The sequence below is a fragment of the Eptesicus fuscus genome, chromosome 15, assembly GCF_027574615.1.
Source record: "Eptesicus fuscus isolate TK198812 chromosome 15, DD_ASM_mEF_20220401, whole genome shotgun sequence".
Taxonomy (NCBI): domain Eukaryota; kingdom Metazoa; phylum Chordata; class Mammalia; order Chiroptera; family Vespertilionidae; genus Eptesicus; species Eptesicus fuscus.
In genome coordinates, this window is record NC_072487.1 from 54,397,641 (window position 1) to 54,416,285 (window position 18,645).

The window sequence follows — 18,645 nt, forward strand, 5'->3', positions numbered from 1 at the left end:
GGAAGCATTTTGCTAAGCATAAAGCATGTAAGGGTCTGTTTGTTCTCTCTGATAGTCATTTTCATTATATTCTTGCTTTTTCAGGTGGAGCAAGGGTAGATCTAGTTGACCAAGACGGACATTCTCTTCTTCATTGGGCAGCGCTGGGAGGAAATGCCGATGTTTGCCAGATATTGATAGAAAATAAGATCAATCCAAATGTGCAAGATTACGCAGGAAGAACCCCTCTGCAGTGTGCTGCGTATGGGGGATACATCAACTGCATGGCAGTGCTCATGGAGAATAATGCAGACCCTAACATTCAAGACAAAGAGGTAGAAAGTCTGGGTCTTTTCTATATTGTCTGCTCCGAAGTGTTTAGAGTATTTTTTTCTTTGTTCACTGAAATTAAGTAAAACGACAGTTTGCCAAATGAAAAGATCCCCCACAAATCTGTTAATTAAAAATTATTTTAATTTGCCCATGCTCTCAAGTCCTTGCCCATATACCTATATAATTTAACAAAGTCATAATGGGAATAACTCTATAACTTTGTAAAATATATATACATGGCATATGGATATGTATGTATATAAATATATATGATGGGATTATACAAACCACATTTGGTTTTGTTCACTTAAAATTATCACCAATATTTTCTTATTTGGTTTATAATCTTTTTCATAATCATGGATGTTTAATATTTCAAAGTTCTAAGAGTTTTAAGAGTTCAATCCTCACATAAATTCTATTGACTAGTTACTATTATTATCCCCATTTTACAGATGAGGAAATTAAAGCTCATGGAGCCTAAATAATTACCCTAAGGTGACTACAGTGGCAGGTTGGAGGGAGTCAGGGTCCAAACCTGTTACCCAGATTTTAGAATTAAATAAGTAACTTCCTATTGCTGGACACATTTTCTTTATTACAGATCATGTTTCATTAATCATCTTTGTGCATTTAACTTTATTTATTTATATTATTACCTTGGAATAATTTCCCCTAAGTGAGATTATTGAACCAAAGAATGAATGGTATATGAATGCTTATGCTCTCATATATACTGTTAAACTGATTTCTAAAGCATGTGGGTTAATCTATGCTTCCCCCAGCTGTGTAGTAATATATTTCTTTCTTTCAATTTAGCCAATATTGACTTTTTGCTACTTTAACTCCTTAAATATCCTAGTATATTATGTTTTCCAAGTCAGAAAATATATGTATGTCCTATTAATTCCTTCAATAAATATTTATCAAGATTGTTACTATATAAAATTAACATAATCAAAAAATATAAATATGGTCCTTATACCTAAGTTATTAGAAATACATCTTTTATAATTTGCTATACCTTTTACATTTTTTTACAAGTTGCCAGTTTCTTACATAAGTACTATATTAATCTACTTTCCAGTTCTATTTTTATATGTAGTGTTTTTATGTGTACTATTTTGGATTATCTACATAACAATCATGCTGTATGTGAGTAATAACACTTTTCTTTCTTCCTTTCTAGTCCTTACATCTTTCACTTCTTGTCTTAAATTATTGAACTACCTAGGACCTCCAATATAATGTTGATTGGAATTGGTGATAGTTGACATTCTTAACTCATTCTGGTTTCTCAAGGACAAAGCTTTAAATATTTTACCATTGGATATGATATTTCTATAAGTTCTCTTATATTTCTAGTCACTAAGAGCTTTTTAAAATCACAAATAGCTGTTTAATTTCTGAAATGCTATTTCTGCATGTATTAACATGATAGTTTATTTCTCTCCTTTTTGCTGCTAATAGGGTGAATTACATTGACTGATTACATTGTGTGTGTTTTTCAGATGCTAACGCCACTTATATATTTTTAAAATGTTTATATTAGTGGATTTTATTTGCTAATATTTTGAGATTTTTGCATCTATGTTCATGAGAGAGTTTGACCTATAATTTTTCTTTCTTGTATTATACTTGTCAGGTTTCGGTAGCAGGGTTACACTGACCTTATAAAAAGAGTTAGGTAGTAGTACCTCTTTTCTTATTCTCCTAATGAATTTGTGTAAGATTGGTCTTACTTCTTCCTTAAATGATGCCACGTAATGGAGTGATCATTTTGGTCACTTGGTTATGATACCATCCTTTTCTCCACTGTACACTTGATATGTTTCCTTATTGTAATTAAGCAATTTGAGGAGAGAATTATTTATTTTTTGAGTTAGTATAATTAACTATGTGTCCAAAAATACCTACTCCAGATGTACTTGATTTTTGCTTATACTTGTAGGGAAGAACAGCTTTGCACTGGTCCTGTAACAACGGATACCTTGATGCCATTAAATTACTACTAGACTTCGCTGCTTTTCCTAATCAGATGGAAAACAATGAAGAGAGGTGAGTCAGCTGTTGATAAAAAGAATGTATTTTTTTTTTTAATTTCTTTATTGATTAAGGTGTCACATATTTGTCCTCATCCCCCCATTCCCATCCCACCCCTCTCCCCACGCATGCCCCAATCCCCTGTTGAACTTAACCGTTGGATAGGCTTATATGCATGCATACAGGTCCTTTGGTTGAACTCTCCCCCTCCCCCCCACCCTCCCCCTCCCCTCCCCTATCCTCCCTCTGAGGCCCGATAGTCCGATCGATGCCTCCTTGCTTCTGGTTCTGTTCTTGTTCCTCAGTCTATGTTGTTCATCATTTCCCCTAGATGAGCGAGATCAAATGTCACTAGATATATACTAATAAGAACTGAATGTGAGACGAGCAATAATATTTATGCTGACAGGCAAATGAATCAATCTGTAGCGAGCTTCCCCCTGGGCCAACAGTTCTTTTGAGACCCAATTTCGATGTCCAGTAGTTCCTTATGTGTACATGTCAGCACTGACCCCTCAGCTCTGGATGGTGGACAAATGGTGGTAATGGAGGTCCGACTCCCTCTGGTTTGGTCTCGGCCGAACCCAGGGGCACGGCGTCACCTGGACTAAGGGGCACGTGGCCTCACCCATACCCAAGGGGCGCGTGGTCTCACCCGGGCCTGGGACCCAGCCTCACCCGGATGGATCCAGGGGCGCACGGCCTCACCCGGACCCAGGATCTGGCTTCACCCGTACCCAGGGACGCTTGGCCTCTCCCAGACCCAGGGGCACGTGGCCTCACCCGGGCTTAGTTGCACAAGGCCTCACCTGGATCCAGGGACACATGGTCTCTCCCGGACCCAGGGACGCTTGGCCTCTCCCAGACCCAGGGCCACTTGGGCTCACCCGGGCCTAGGTGCACGAGGCCTCATCCGGATCCAGGGACGCATGGTCTCACCCGGACCCAGGGACGCTTGGCCTCTCCCAGACCCAGGGGCACGTGGCCTCACCCGGGCCTAGGTTCACGAGGCCTCACCCGGATCCAGGGACACATGGTCTCACCCAGACCCAGGAACGTTTGGCCACTCCCAGACCCAGGGCCACTTGGGCTCACCCGGGCCTAGGTGCATGAGGCCTCATCCGGATCCAGGGACACATGGTCTCACCCGGACCCAGGGACGCTTGGCCTCTCCCAGACCCAGGGCCACTTGGGCTCACCCGGGCCTAGGTGCACGAGGCCTCATCCGGCTCCAGGGACGCATGGTCTCACCCGGACCCAGGGACGCTTGGCCTCTCCCAGACCCAGGGCCACTTGGGCTCACCCGGGCCTAGGTGCACGAGGCCTCACCCGGATCCTGGGACACATGGTCTCACCCGGACCCAGGGATGCTTGGCCTCTCCCAGACCCAGGGCCACTTGGGCTCACCCGGGCCTAGGTGCACGAGGCCTCACCCGGATCCAGGGACACATGGTCTCACCCGGACCCAGGGACGCTTGGCCACTCCCAGACCCAGGGCCACTTGGGCTCACCCGGGCCTAGGTGCACGAGGCCTCACCCGGATCCAGGGACACATGGTCTCACCCGGACCCAGGGACGCTTGGCCACTCCCCGACCCAGGGCCACTTGGGCTCACCCGGGCCTAGGTGCACGAGGCCTCACCCGGATCCAGGGACACATGGTCTCACCCAGACCCAGGAACGTTTGGCCACTCCCAGACCCAGGGCCACTTGGGCTCACCCGGGCCTAGGTGCATGAGGCCTCATCCGGATCCAGGGACACATGGTCTCACCCGGACCCAGGGACGCTTGGCCTCTCCCCGACCCAGGGCCACTTGGGCTCACCCGGGCCTAGGTGCACGAGGCCTCACCCGGATCCAGGGACACATGGTCTCACCCAGACCCAGGAACGTTTGGCCACTCCCAGACCCAGGGCCACTTGGGCTCACCCGGGCCTAGGTGCACGAGGCCTCACCCAGATCCAGGGACGCATGGTCTCACCCGGACCCAGGGACGCTTGGCCTCTCCCAGACCCAGGGCCACTTGGGCTCACCCGGGCCTAGGTGCACGAGGCCTCACCCGGATCCTGGGACACATGGTCTCACCCGGACCCAGGGATGCTTGGCCTCTCCCAGACCCAGGGCCACTTGGGCTCACCCGGGCCTAGGTGCACGAGGCCTCACCCGGATCCAGGGACACATGGTCTCACCCGGACCCAGGGACGCTTGGCCTCTCCCCGACCCAGGGCCACTTGGGCTCACCCGGGCCTAGGTGCACGAGGCCTCACCCAGATCCTGGGACACATGGTCTCACCCGGACCCAGGGACGCTTGGCCTCTCCCAGACCCAGGGCCACTTGGGCTCACCCGGGCCTAGGTGCACGAGGCCTCATCCGGATCCAGGGACGCATGGTCTCACCCGGACCCAGGGACGCTTGGCCTCTCCCAGACCCAGGGCCACTTGGGCTCACCCGGACCTAGGTGCACGAGGCCTCATCCGGATCCAGGGACACATGGTCTCACCCGGACCCAGGGACGCTTGGCCTCTCCCAGACCCAGGGCCACTTGGGCTCACCCGGGCCTAGGTGCAGAAGGCCTCTCCCGGATCCAGGGACACATGGTCTCACCCGGACCCAGGGACGCTTGGCCTCTCCCAGACCCAGGGCCACTTGGGCTCACCCGGGCCTAGGTGCACGAGGCCTCATCCGGATCCAGGGACGCATGGTCTCGCCCGGACCCAGGGACACTTGGCCTCTCCCAGACCCAGGGGCACGTGGCCTCACCCGGGCCTAGGTGCCCGAGGCCTCACCCGGATCCAGGGACACATGGTCTCACCCGGACCCAGGGACGCTTGGCCTCTCCCAGGCCCAGGGCCACTTGGGCTCACCCGGGCCTAGGTGCACGCGGCCTCACCCGGATCCAGGGACACATGGTCTCGCCTGGACCCAGGGGTGTGTGGGCTCTCCCAGACCCAGGGGCGCTTGGCCTCGCCCGGGCACGGGATCCAGCGTCATCCGGGTCCAGGGGCACTTGGCCTCACCCGGACCCGGAGTCCGGCCTCACCTGGACCCAGGGGCATGTGGCCTCAGCTAGACCCAGGGACGTGAGGCCTCACTTATACCCAGAGGCGTGTGACACACCCGAGCCCAGAGGCGCGCAACCCCGCCCGCACCCGGGTCTCAGCGGGGCCCCGTCTTCCCGATCCCAATTCCTGCCGGTCAATCCCCCCTCAGCAATTCCCCTGGCCATCCTTCCGGAGCTCCAGTATGGCTGCTGCAGAACTCGTCGGGCGGCGGCTCGGCGAAGCTCCGGTGCACCCGGTGCATGGCGGTGGGCCAGTCTGGCGTCGCTGCGTCGGCCCTTGGGTCTGCATCGGTGGCCGGTCGCCGAGGATGCGCACCTGGCCGCTTCCGGGGCGTTGAGATTCTTGACGGACTCAGAGGTCAGCAAGCGCGGAGTCTCCCACCCCATGTCTCATAGGGGCTCGTCTGTCCGTGCTTGGCTGCCAGTGGAGCCGTCCCCTCAGCCGGAGACCGCCGGGGGAACTGCGCCGAGTACGTTCCAGGCCGCTGTTGTATCGCCTGAGCCATAGTTCTTTTGTGTCGCCTGAGCTGTAGTTCTTAAAGTGTGGTCTTTGGGTCACCGGCATCAGCATCATCCCACATACCCCTCTTTTATTCTAGTTGTAGAGCATCTACTCAGCCAGCCCTATGGTGGTCTTGGATGGTGTCTGCTCTGCTCTCTTGTCGTAGTCTCAAAGTTGTTGTGGTAGGCAACAATCAGGCTTCCGCCCTATGCCTCCATCTTGGTCCTCCTTTGTATAGTTAAGTCTTGATTGTTGTTGGTGTCACTGGGGGGGCTCTCTTTGTCTATAAAGGAAGAGTTGCTGTGCAGGAGACACGTTTATGGGCCGGGTCTTGGTGCAGCAAAGCTTTGGCGCTCACTGAATATTCCCGTTGAATGTGTCCCTTATGCACGTGGTTGAAATCTGGTGTCATCTCCCACAGACCACTAGATGCCCTCGTTTCTGGGTCTCCAATGGGGTGTAGATCAGCTACTGCCTTAGGCACTCAGCAAGGATTACAGCAAAAACTGTAGTTTCTTCCTCCTGTCTGAGTGGCCCTGGAGCAGTCCGACTAGAACAGCAGATCATCTGGTCCGCTGCCAGAGGGCAGGCCACCCACATGCATAAGCCGTTGCTTGGGGCGCAGGTGTGCCTGCAAGACTTGCGGGGCAGGTCTTCAAAACGTGCGGGGCGGGTCCCAGGGCGGGGCGGGGTCTCAGGGCGCCAACAGGCCATGGTGCGGCGAGCCTCGATGGCTGTGAGTCTGGTCCTTCTGCCTTCCATGTATCTAAGTCCCCTCGTTCTGCACTCCAGCGCAGCAAACACTGATTGCTGGGCGCACCTCTGCAAGAGTCCCGCCTCTCCCCGCAGGCATCTGGGTCTCCCGGGGTTCGCCAGAAGATGGGTTTCAGGGTGATGGAGAGCTAATCTCCCTTAGGTTTGGAACAAAAGCCCCTTTCCCCCGCCACCAGCCAGACCCACGCGCCTCCACACCTCATCCCCTCCGATTTCGCTGGGTGCGAGGCAACAGAACAGCCTTTAACCTCCGCCGCCATCTTTTTCAAACTTCTCAATTTGTACTTCTTAATCCCTTCATTTCAGTCAACTCTACTGAAGTCTAGCGCCGCCGGGAGGTGCACGGAAAGGGCGCCCGGGCCTCCGTCCGGTGCGCGGTGCGCGCGTCCCGCGGAACCAGGCGCGCGAGGGCCGCGCGGCTGGGACGGGCGCTGGGCGGCCGCCGAGCTCCAGGCACCGCCATCGCCGTGTTCCGGACGTCGCCGCCGCGGCGTCCCCCCAATTTATACTTCTTAATCCCTTGAATTCAGTCAACTCTACTGAAGTCTAGCGCCGCCGGGAGGTGCACGGAGAGGGCGCCCGGGCCTCCGTCCGGTGTGCGGGGCGCGCGGCCCGCGGCACCAGGCGCGCGGGGGCTGCGCGGCAGGGACGGGTGCTGGGAGGCCGCCGGGCTCCGGGCGCCGCCGCTGCGGCGGCGTCCCCGGCGTCCCGGGCCGGGCAGCCTGCGGGGGCGGCGGAGTTGCGAAAGTGAGTGAGTTTCCCAGGGTTTCGCCCGGAATGGGGTTCAGTGCAATCGGAGCCGGTGCTCAGCGCACTCCGGAGCTTTTATCTCCTTCCTGCCAGTGAACTCCGGCCAGGTCATCAGCCGCCCCCTCCTCTCTGGTTCCATCCTCCCCGCAGGCGCGTGTGCTCGTGTCTCCGCCCGTTTCTCCATACCTCAGGCTTTTACGGCTTCCCCAACTGTCCCCGTGGCCTTCTCCTTCCCCCCAGCTGTGGGCATTTCAGTCCGCCAGCTCTCCTGTGGTTCTGGACGATGTCCGTTCTGACCTCTAGTTGTATTTTTGAAATTGTTGTGCCCGGCTGCAGGTTAGGTGTTTAACCTATGCCGCCATCTTGGTTTCCCTCCAAAAAGAATGTATTGTTCATATCACATCCTTTCTGCCAGATTTTTAAAATCTCAAATTTAGATACTGGTTCAGATATAATAAGTATACTCCTAAGGAAACACTACATTAAGAAATCCTGAACCAGAAAAAAAAGAGCAAAAGTTCTATGCAGTATCAACTTAGAATCTCTGGATTTTAAAGCTATTCAGACGTTAGATATCACCTAGGGTCAGCTCACATTTTACAGATGAGGAAACAACATGCCTTCTTCTAGCTGGTGGCTAGCATAAAGACAGGGGACCTGATTGACCAGGACTAGGAATTCGGTTAGGCCAGTGGCACGTGCTATATATCAAGAAGTTTCTCTTGATGAATGGATATTATCAGTTAGTGGACAAAGGTGCCACCATGTAGCATGAAAAAATGAGAAGCTAAGCTGAAAGTTCAGGATTTTAGTCTCAATACAGAATGCTTGAATAATAGGAGACTCACAGAATTAGGCTGGGGTTGTTCCCCCAGGACCCAGGCCTAATGAAAAGGACCAGACATAGTGTGAAACCTAAGCAGAAGAGATTCATGGTGGTGTTGGATCTAGAGTCTAGTAATTTGTAGGTAACAACTAAGTTTGTAATCAGACATCCATACCTGAACTCCCCCATCCAGGTCTGTGCTTTAGATTTCATTGTTTGTGGATGCTCTAACTAGAGTGGCCCATGCTATCTCACCATCCCTATCCTCTTAGCACCACCACCGGTCCTTCCTTTCTGTCTTGGAAACTTTGAAGAGAAGGAAGGACTTTCTCTAGGGCAGCTGTCTCAGCGGAAACATGCTCCTCCGGTCTGGGGCCAACCCCGTCATCTTCTCTGCCTCTTCCAGAACCTTTCCCCATAGTTACATCCTCCATCCATTATCTTCCAACTCTTTCTCTGCGTCCAAAGTCTTCCTTCTCTCAGACTGTCTTCACTGCCTGCATTTCTTCATGCTCACCATTCATGCCATTGCAGTCTGGCTTCATCTCACGTCTACTGAAATCTGTCTTTTCCTAGTTGAAAAGTGATAGTTGTCCTTTCTGTCCACTCTCATTGGCCTTTCTGCATCCTGCTGTTACCTACTCTTCTTTACCTTCTTGAGACTCTATCTTCTCTAAGCTTCTATGACAATTTATTGTCTCTTCTAATCATGTCTGCTCCTTCTTCATTTCTTTTGGCTTCTCTTCTGTTTTTTTATTTATTATTAATATAAACATTCTTCAAGGACTGGATCTCTTCTCTCAGCCTATCTCCTTTGGTGATCTGACCAACCATTGATGCTTCAACAATCACCTGGGTCCTGATGGGTTCTAAAACTTTTTCAGACTCGGGATCTCTCCTTGCTTCACAGTCATCTTCTCTTCATTACCAGCATCATTGTCTAAATCAAACTCGCTTTGACTCTTTCTCGGACTGGCGCAATGTCTCCTTGCTGTTTTCCCTCCTTTGATCTTTCCTCATTCAATTCATCGGCTTCCAAAGTAGCCTTGCTAAATCATATTTCTAATGTAATTGTTAATCATGTCACTCCTCTGTTCAAATGCCATCTCATCTAAGGAGATTGTTCTGATCCCATAGTCATGTGTCCCAAACTTTGTACTTCCCTACACTGTATTTTTACAGCAGTTGGCACATTTCACTTTCTATTATAATTTTGTGTCCTCTGTCTTCCCTATTAGCAGAGAACTCCTAAGGATCATGGTCATCTCTGTACAGTGTACAGCGCTTTTTATGAAGTGGATGCTCAGTAAATAAGTGTTGGTTGTCAAGTTGGTATTGTCAGGCTCTTAGTAAGCATCGCCTTGCTTTATACCTGCATTAGAAACTTCTGGAATTCTTAGAGCACATGAAGAATTAGATAAAGAAGACTAGTATGCCTTACCTTAGGAGCAATTATACAAAGAACACACTCTCTATTATAGTCATATGGTAACTACAAAACAAAAAATATTTGAAGATTTAGGGGGTTGGGCATTTAAGGAAGCTGGAAGCCCAGTCAAGTTCTCAAGGCTGAGGTTGTGACATGAAAGCAGATGTGTGAGAGGGATGATTTCTCCTTCTGAAATCCTAAAACCTCCAAAGGGAAGGTTTAAGAATCCTAAGAATTAGTGATGTTTTATTTCTGTAAAGCATTTATTCTATTACAGTGTTTACCACATGCCTCTTATTTTTTAGGAAACAGTAAAAAAACATTTTGTTTGCAATTCAGTTCCCATTTGTATGTGAAGCATTGAATTCCAGACCTAAGTAAACCTATGACTTAAGGTGCTTACTGCCTCCTGGAGAAAGAATAGGTTAATTACAGACCAAAAGACCATAGGAAAAGCCCGCCTAACTGAACTTGCCAATCTATAAATGAAAAGAGACAGTGGCAATATTCCAGGCCCCTTTAATGTTTCATCAGCAATGCACCTTGATGTACAAATGTCAGAACTTGGCACTGCCTTTTATGTTTATTGACATTCTAGTTTAGGCATTCTGCTCATCCCAGCAGACCATTCCCACTTGGCAGGTCCAATTGTATCTTGTCTCATCTTTATCTACATTGTTTCTTGACTGGTTACCATCAATGTGGGGCTAATTTTTACTTCTCATGCATTGACACTAACCCTTTGATGTGCACTGCTTAGACATAATTTTTGCCAGCTCCTGCTGGCTTTCAGTCAATAACTCTCTGACAGCCACACTCTGATATTGATGGGAATATTCACAGCACTTGAATGTTTCTAAATTGAATTGGGGGTGAAGAAAGATTCAATAGTAATAATCACAATATGGTCAGTTGCTTGAACTCTAGATATACAGACTTTCAATCTTAAAACCTTGCTAGGTATTTGGATTGTGTGTCTTTGAGCAAAAATTGACTGAGAATCCTAAATAAACCAGTTGGGGGGAAATTTATTTTTAGGAAATTGGGGGGAATTTGAATGGGGAGTTGACATTGGATCTTACTAAGGAATTCCTGTTAATTTTGTTAATATAATAGTTGCGTGGTTACGTTCATATTATTTATAGATGAATACTGAAATGCAGGGAAATGAAATGATAGGAATTCTGGGATTTGCTTTAAGATACTTTAGCAAAAGTGAAAAGGAAGGGCTTGGATGAAGCAAATGTGGCAAGGATCTTGCTAATTGTTACATTTGGATGATGAGTGTGCAAAGCATTATGGCGTTATATCCTCTACTTTTGTTTATGTTTGAGTTGTCTCCTAATAAAAATACACTTTTTTCATATTAAAAATATTAAAAACATTTGAAATGCAATTTCTATTCAAAAACTGCCTGAGAGATCTAGCTCTTCCCACCTCCTTTTCACCTGTTACAAATGAGAAAACAGAAGCTCAGAGAAGTGAAGAGAATGTCCAGGTCTCACAGGTCTCTGACTCCCGGTTCAGCATTCTTTAGGGTGTCTTATGCTACCTGTTCTTTGCTTTTGTCATATTTGTAAGTATAGGCATAGTTTGGGTCTTACTTTCATAAACCAGATTTTTATAATCTTGCTTGTGTGCTATGTGAAAGACACTACATTTTATTATAGAAGAAATGATTAACTTACTAAATATAGGTTATTTCACTTTGATTTTAGAAGTTTCATTCTCTAAGAGACTTAATCTCAATAATTGATAGATGTGCTGTAGAAAGATTACTGAACAGGGAGACATTTGATCTTAGTTTCAGTCTAGATTCTGCAGGTTACTAGTTATATAACCTTTAGCAAGTTGCTTCATTATTCCGAGTCTGTTTATTGACTTTATTTCCCTAAATGTCCTCTAAAATTCAATTTAGCTCTACTATTGTATGATAATATTTACCATTTAATATGTAGTTAAATTTTTTTAACTACGTATAAATAATGTTTTAAAGTTTACGTAGGCACCTCTACTTAAGGCCTTCTGGTCCCTGAACAGTAGTGGCAGATTGAGCTGCCCTTAAATGAGGGTTCCTTAACTTTAGCACTTGGGGCTTCCTTCTGAATTCAATTCCTTATTGAAGTGGCCAAACCACCCTTTACTTATACTAAAAACCTTGTCCTTCTATGGCTTACTGTAGCTATTAGATGATAGTTTTCTGTGTCTAATGATGCTTTCATATAATCATAATTTATTCCACTTCAGGTATCAGCTTATTATTTTCTCTGAACATCTCTTACTGCATTGAATTAGAAACAGTCACTCAGAGAGGAATCAGATCAGTGGCAGCCATTAGGTGGCCATAAATACTAGTTTGGGTCCAATGGAAATAATATTTATGATAAGTGATTATGGTGTCACAAATCATACTGCAATGTATGTCCTATAATAACAGTAGTAGCCAATACGTATGAACTCCTTTGTGCCAGGCACAATGCCAATCTTTACATTCTTATTTTTTTCTTTATGCCATGTCTGTGATGAGGAAAGCTGGGGCTTAGAAACATCGAGTAAGTTGTTTAAGAAGTGACAGTTACCATCACCATTGTTGGGTGGTGGAATTTGGGATTTGGGGTGTTTTTACTTCACTATTTTTTATTTTTCACATTGTTTAAATTCTTAGATGTGTCCTTTTCATGAAGTAGTCATTTTTCTTTAAAAAAGGAAAGCATATCTGCCAAGATAGTAACAGTGGTTAATTGTGAGGGTGGTGATTTGGATGACTTATTTTCTTCTGTGTATTTATCTAATTTATTTTATATTTCCAAAAATAGAAAAATGTGTTTTTAAAAAGGAATTTGCCTACAATCACACAATTAGTGCCATTTGAAACACATAACTACATGACAATAATATTTACCCTTTCTAAATAATATATTTGATAATAATAATAATATATCAAAAAGGGGCTATATGTCCACTGTACCAAATTTAAAAGGCATAAAAGGGCATTGAGTGAAAACTGACTGTCCCTCCTACGCTTGCCTCTGAGACGGTCAGTTTCTTTCTCAGGCATCACTGTCACCAGTTTCTTGGGAAACTTCTGGAGATATGTTTTATATAGGTGAACACACACAGATAAATTCTTTTTTGCACAGTGAAGCATGCCATAATACTCTTCTGTTTCTTACTATTTTCTTTCTTTTTTCATTTAACAAGAGATCCTGGAGATTGCTCCTTATTTGTTCATACACTGATGACTTGGTTGCATGGGTGGCCTGTGCTTTATTTAACTGGTCCTCTGTTGATGCACGTTGAGGTTGTTTGCATTCTTATACTATTTCAAGCTGTACTTCTGTGAATATCCTTGCACATAAAGCAGCTCACAAAGGAGAGCAGATCCGGAGGATAAATGCCTGTATGTGAAATGGCTATGTTGAAAGGCAGATACATAAATAATTTTGATAGGTATGCCCAATTGATCTCCCTAAAGATTAAGGTAGTGTGTGAGAGATTGCCAGCACAGTAGGTTCTTAAACTTTCTGGTGTGTGCTAATCTAATTATTAAAATGCTCTTTCACATGAGTCTTAATTTGTATTTCTCTTAAATTAGTGAGATTGGACATATGTTTAGGAGCCATTAGTATTTCCTGTTATGGGAACCCTTTTACCTTTGTTTTTGATGTTTTTGCCCTGCAAAGTTTTATTTTGTGTGTGTGTTTTGTTTTTTTGTTTTTTTATGTAGTTGGATTTATCAAGCATAAGGTTTCTGACTTTTGTACCTTTTTTTTTAAAGACTTCCCTCTTCAATTTTTAAGAAATCTTCCATGATTTCTTATGATACATCATTGACTTCTTTTATGTGTATATATATTTAGATCTTTGCCTCATTCATAATTTATTTTAGAGTAAAATGTGATATAAGTATTTTTTCCCCAGATGGCTACCCAGTTGTTTCAGCATTATTTAATAATTCATCCTTTCTTCAGCTAAAGAGCCATCCTTATCATACACTAAATCTCTCCATTTGGAGGTATATTTTTAATTTCTTTTTTAAAAATATGTTTTATTGATATTTTTTAGAGAAAGAGGAAGAGAGAGGGAGAGAGAAACATCAATAAGAGAGAAGCATTGATCAGCTGCCTCCTGCATGCCCCCTACTGGGGATCTAGCCTGCACCCCAGTCATGTGCCCTGACCTGGAATTAAACTGACGACTTCTGGGTACATAGAACAATGATCAACCAACTGAGCCACACTGGCCAGAGCTATTTTTTATTTCATAAACACTCAAATTATGAATCTCACAGAATATTATTTGCAGTACTCTTTCAGATAGGAATGAGAATTATTTGGAACATGGGAAAGAGGAAAAGGGATCATGTTCTCACAGCCCCCAATTTGTGAGCCAGTGAGCAAAAAGGAATTGATGCGGTCAGCAGCACAGAGCACCTGACCCCAGCTTCCCCCTTGCTTGTGCCCCTCAGAGAACAGAGGAGCTGCTTTGCCTGAGGAATGTTCCATGTCTTCGCATGTTTCCTTTTCCTGCATGTATTGCCAGCTAGCTGTACCTTGAATTACATTCCGACACTTGAACAACTCTCCCTGCCTTAGGTACACTCCCCTCGATTATGCTTTGCTTGGTGAGCGCCACGAAGTGATCCAGTTCATGTTGGAGCACGGCGCCCTGTCCATCGCAGCCATCCAGGACATCGCTGCCTTCAAAATCCAAGCTGTGTACAAAGGCTACAAGGTCAGGAAAGCTTTCCGAGACCGCAAGAACCTCCTCATGAAGCATGAGCAGCTGAGGAAAGATGCTGCTGCCAAGTAAGTCCCAGCTGTTAGCGACGGGTTCTCACTACTCGGGGTCAGGGCTGAAGGGGCGGAGAGGGAGTCGGGGAGAGAATCTGAAATAGCTTTGATCCCTGTACCCAAGCCACCTTCCTCCTTCTGCTCACCAGTCCTTCGGAGGACTGAGGCTGAAATGAAGGACAAGATCTAACCTCTGCGTGGTGGCTGTTCCTCTGTTTCCCCGGGAAGGAGTGGAGGGTGGCCATGCTCCCTCAGTGAGCTGCAGAGAGAAAGCTGGTCTTCTCACCTCTCCTGCCTTTCCCGAAGAAACTTCCACCAGTGCCTGCCTACTTCCCCTAGACTAATCGAGCTTTGATTTGATTAAAGCAACCAACTTATATAAATAACTTGCTTCTCCCCCACCTATTCCTTGACAAATTTATACTAAATAATGTAATTTATTCAATAATCATTGGTTGAACTCTACTGTACATACAAAACTTTTGGCTAGAGCCTACAGAGAAAATAGTAACTAAAAGGAAAATACTTGCTTCAAGAACCTCACACTTTTTTGGATAATGATACAAAATGTGCAAAATAGTCACAGGCACGTATTATACATTGTGATTACTTTACCGTGAGTGATAGATTTTAGATTAGGCTTTGGTTTGCCTTTTCTTTGGTACCCGTGTTGGGTATTTTAAGTAGCAGGAGGTATCACATTAGTGGGTATAGAGACCAAAACTTCTGATGATAAAGATGCAGACAACAGGCAGATTCCTGAGAGACAACTCCCAGGCTGTATCTTGAATGTTTCCAAACCTTGGATCATTCCAACTCTTAATTCCTTCCATATCTTGCCCACAAGGGGGAAGCATACATGTAATAAGTAGCAATTAAAAATAATAATCAAAGGCAGGATAAACCATGTCAGCAAGAAGTTAAATACCACCATGAACTGGAATTACTGACCATGAGGCAGCCTTTGCCAGACAAGATTGACAGAAACACATTCTTTTCTGTGACTCTGAAGCTATCAAAGTAGGTGGCATCCTCAGAAACATTCCTTTGCATTGGTCTATTAATGAGGCCCATTGCAGCACATGTGCCAGAGAATCCAGTATTAACCTAAAGCCTCTACATGCCTGTTTCCAGCCTTCTTATCCAAGTCCTCTGCGTGTGAGTGACAATGTAAGTAGGTAATACACATGACAAATTATCCTGAGAGGCAAGTAAATATTTTCTACAAGGGATGGAATATTGTATTTCCTTCCACTGGTGTTTCTATAAACTCCAGTTTAATATGTGAGTATCTGTTTTCAGCGTTCCAAGTCATATCTACCCGAAGTGCGACTCTAAGGCAACGTGACTGACTTTGTATGTCCTCCCTAAAGGAGCATATTAATCCAAACACAACTCACTTTGATTTTGGGGAGAGTGGACCCTGGAGTCCTCCTTCCCCCCAAACTACCTTTCCAGAGGAATGGAAGGGTGTGGTAGAGTGGAAAGTAGACTGAGTTCAAATCCAGCCTTGAATGTTTCCATGCGGTGAATTGCACACAGCATCTCTCTCTCAGGCCTCAGGCTCTTCATCCGTAGAACAGGCCAGAGCAGGCCAGTGGTTTCTAGGCACTGTCCAGCTCTGTGGAAACCCACGTCTTCATCGTTGGTGATCTCAGCCTCCGCTTCCTCTCCTTGCCTGAGGTGCTGCCCAGAGGCCGACCTGGGCCAAGCGTTTGGATTCAGTGTAGAGCTGGCAACTAAGATTCATTTGTCAGAAGACCTGCTGTACAGAGGGAGGGGTTTCAAATAATGATGCTTACATAAAGTACATAATGTTTATGATATTTTTCCCCGATATGTTTGTTTGTTTGTTTTTTGCAACATTCAGCCCAGAGGGTTTGAACCACAAGGAGATTTAGGGAACATCTGGTTCTCTCCTCTCCTTTAACCCTCTTACTTGCTATCCTAATTCGTTTCACTGTTGTGGAAGATAGGTCCTCTTTGTTCTTAATTCTTAGTTTCTGAAATTCATTTTTAAAAACCCTTTTAAATGGGAACTGTGCTTACTGGGATGATATTTGAAATTGGCAAAACTGAAAAAATTATGAACTTTACTTTTTCTCAATCACAGTCTTTCCTTTATCGGGTGCCATTACTGGACATAAACAAGTTTTGTACACTTTAACCATCACCTCCTACAGTCATCATTGAATAGATCCCCACGGGAAATACTTAAATGGAAAAAAGCCAGACTTAATTTGTTTTAATTTTATTTCTCAAGAGTTAGTTCTTAAAATCTGAGTCGGTGTTTAATTTTGTGTTTCGTCTTTGTTTTAAGGAGCAGAAATCAGAATGTTAGATTCAGTCTGTGCTCCGGCTGCCTCGCTGACGCGGGGCCCAGGCACGTCCTGGCACCTCCGTGACCCTTTCCCAGGAGTCCTAGCAGAAATCACCTTCCTTAAAGAACGGGTGTGAAAGCAACTTGTTTAACTTACAGTGATTTTTCATTTACTGATAGAGAAATTGGGAGAGATGTTTTAGTCATATTCTCTAAGGCATTTTTTTTAGAAAATACTGTTTAAAGAATACCTATAATCCATTCAAAAGCACTTTGTAACTCATACTGCTCCACCTGTGTTGTTGCCAAAATGAACATTAGCATAATTTGTCTGCCGAAGCACACCGTTGAGTGCACACTAAATTAAGACCGTGTGTATGTGGATCACTCTTCCTCCCTGGAGCTTCTTTTTGCCAGGTTTTTATTTCACTCTCTAATCACAGATCTCTAACTTGCCAACTCTTCCTTCTCACATTTTTAAATTATACCATCTCTACACTGCGGTCAGCCCTGCGGGCAAACTCCTTAGACCTCTACTCCTGTTATGCTTTTTTAAATTGAAAATGTATCTATTTTTAAGACTTAAATTACTTCATCTCTGTAGATAACCCCTTAATCTGTCTCATACCTTGACCTCCTGGAACTCTAATCCAGGCTCATCAGCTGCCTCTGGGCATCTCCACCTCACTGTCCTTTGGTCACTGCCAGCATCTCAGAGCACTGGACATTTCCACTGTGTGTCCTCTTGTCACCAGCACTGCAGACCCACTGTGTGAAACCTGCAGCTCATCACCACAGCCTGTCTCTTCTCTCGCCTCCTGACTTCCCTGCTAGTGCAGCCACCACTGATTCTGTTCATTCCTCTTTTGAAATGTACTGTTATGTCCTTTTGCTTTCCTTCTCGTTCCCATTACTCAATACAAGCCCTTATTCTTGAATATCAGGCATGAAATTGTGTAAGACCCTTCAACATTTTACTTCCGCTTATAACTCCAAGTCTCATTTCTCTCTGCTACTCCCACCCTCCCACACCTTCCAATTGAGGTCTCAGCCATCCTGAACTTTCTTTGCTTCCTCTCTTACCACTTTCTTTACTAACCACACTCTCTGGGAGACCTGAGCTGCCTCTGGCTAGAGTATGAGAGTGAGTATTACTCTCAGAGTTACATAATCAAGTCCAGTTTGGGTCACTCCATTCAGACTCTTGTCATGCTGTAGTCCCTTCTACAGGAGGCTGTTCTGTGTCACAAAAAGTCAAATGACAAGGAATTCTGTGCCTCTCATGCAGTACATTCCATTAGTGGGCAGTTCTATCTGGCAGAAGTTCTTTTCTACCTTTTGGTTTTGAGCTAAAGATAAAAGTCTAAATCCTCTCTATAAACCAACCTTCAGATCATTAAAGGAAGTGTTCATGACACTCACACTCCTAACCTAGGTCTCCTTTTGGCCGCATAGCAGATCCTCTTGCAGCCTGCTCCCCAAACATCTTCACTTTGTCAGTGCCTGTCTCCAGGGCGGACTCATAGGTCTGACTCTTCTGCTCATGCTGTGGTCTGACCCTTGGGAAATCACTTCCATGGTGCTCCTACATGCCATTCCACTGCTCTGAGCCTCAGTTTCCTGTCAGTAAAATAAAAGGACAGGCTTTGGGACTCCATGAATTCCCTGAAACTCCACGAAGCATTTCCTATGTCATGCGCACATGTGAATTTTGAGGGAGAGTATCTCTACATTTTTATCACAATCTCAAAGAGGGTCCATGAGTCACAGAGAGATTCTTAAAAATAGGACTAAATGCTATCTGAGGTCCCTCTCAGCTCTAACATTCTATGAGTC

At 45.7% G+C, this 18,645-nt stretch overlaps 1 protein-coding gene across 1 annotated transcript in view; it reads left to right on the forward strand.

The window, feature by feature from the left end:
- The window catches only part of INVS (inversin), a 126,885-nt gene that overhangs the window by 81,164 nt on the left and 27,076 nt on the right, over window positions 1–18,645 (forward strand). Inside the window, 3 exon segments of the mRNA XM_054727480.1 lie at window positions 85–314; window positions 2,264–2,370; window positions 14,292–14,504. Of these exon segments, the coding sequence (XP_054583455.1) occupies window positions 85–314; window positions 2,264–2,370; window positions 14,292–14,504 (550 nt within the window).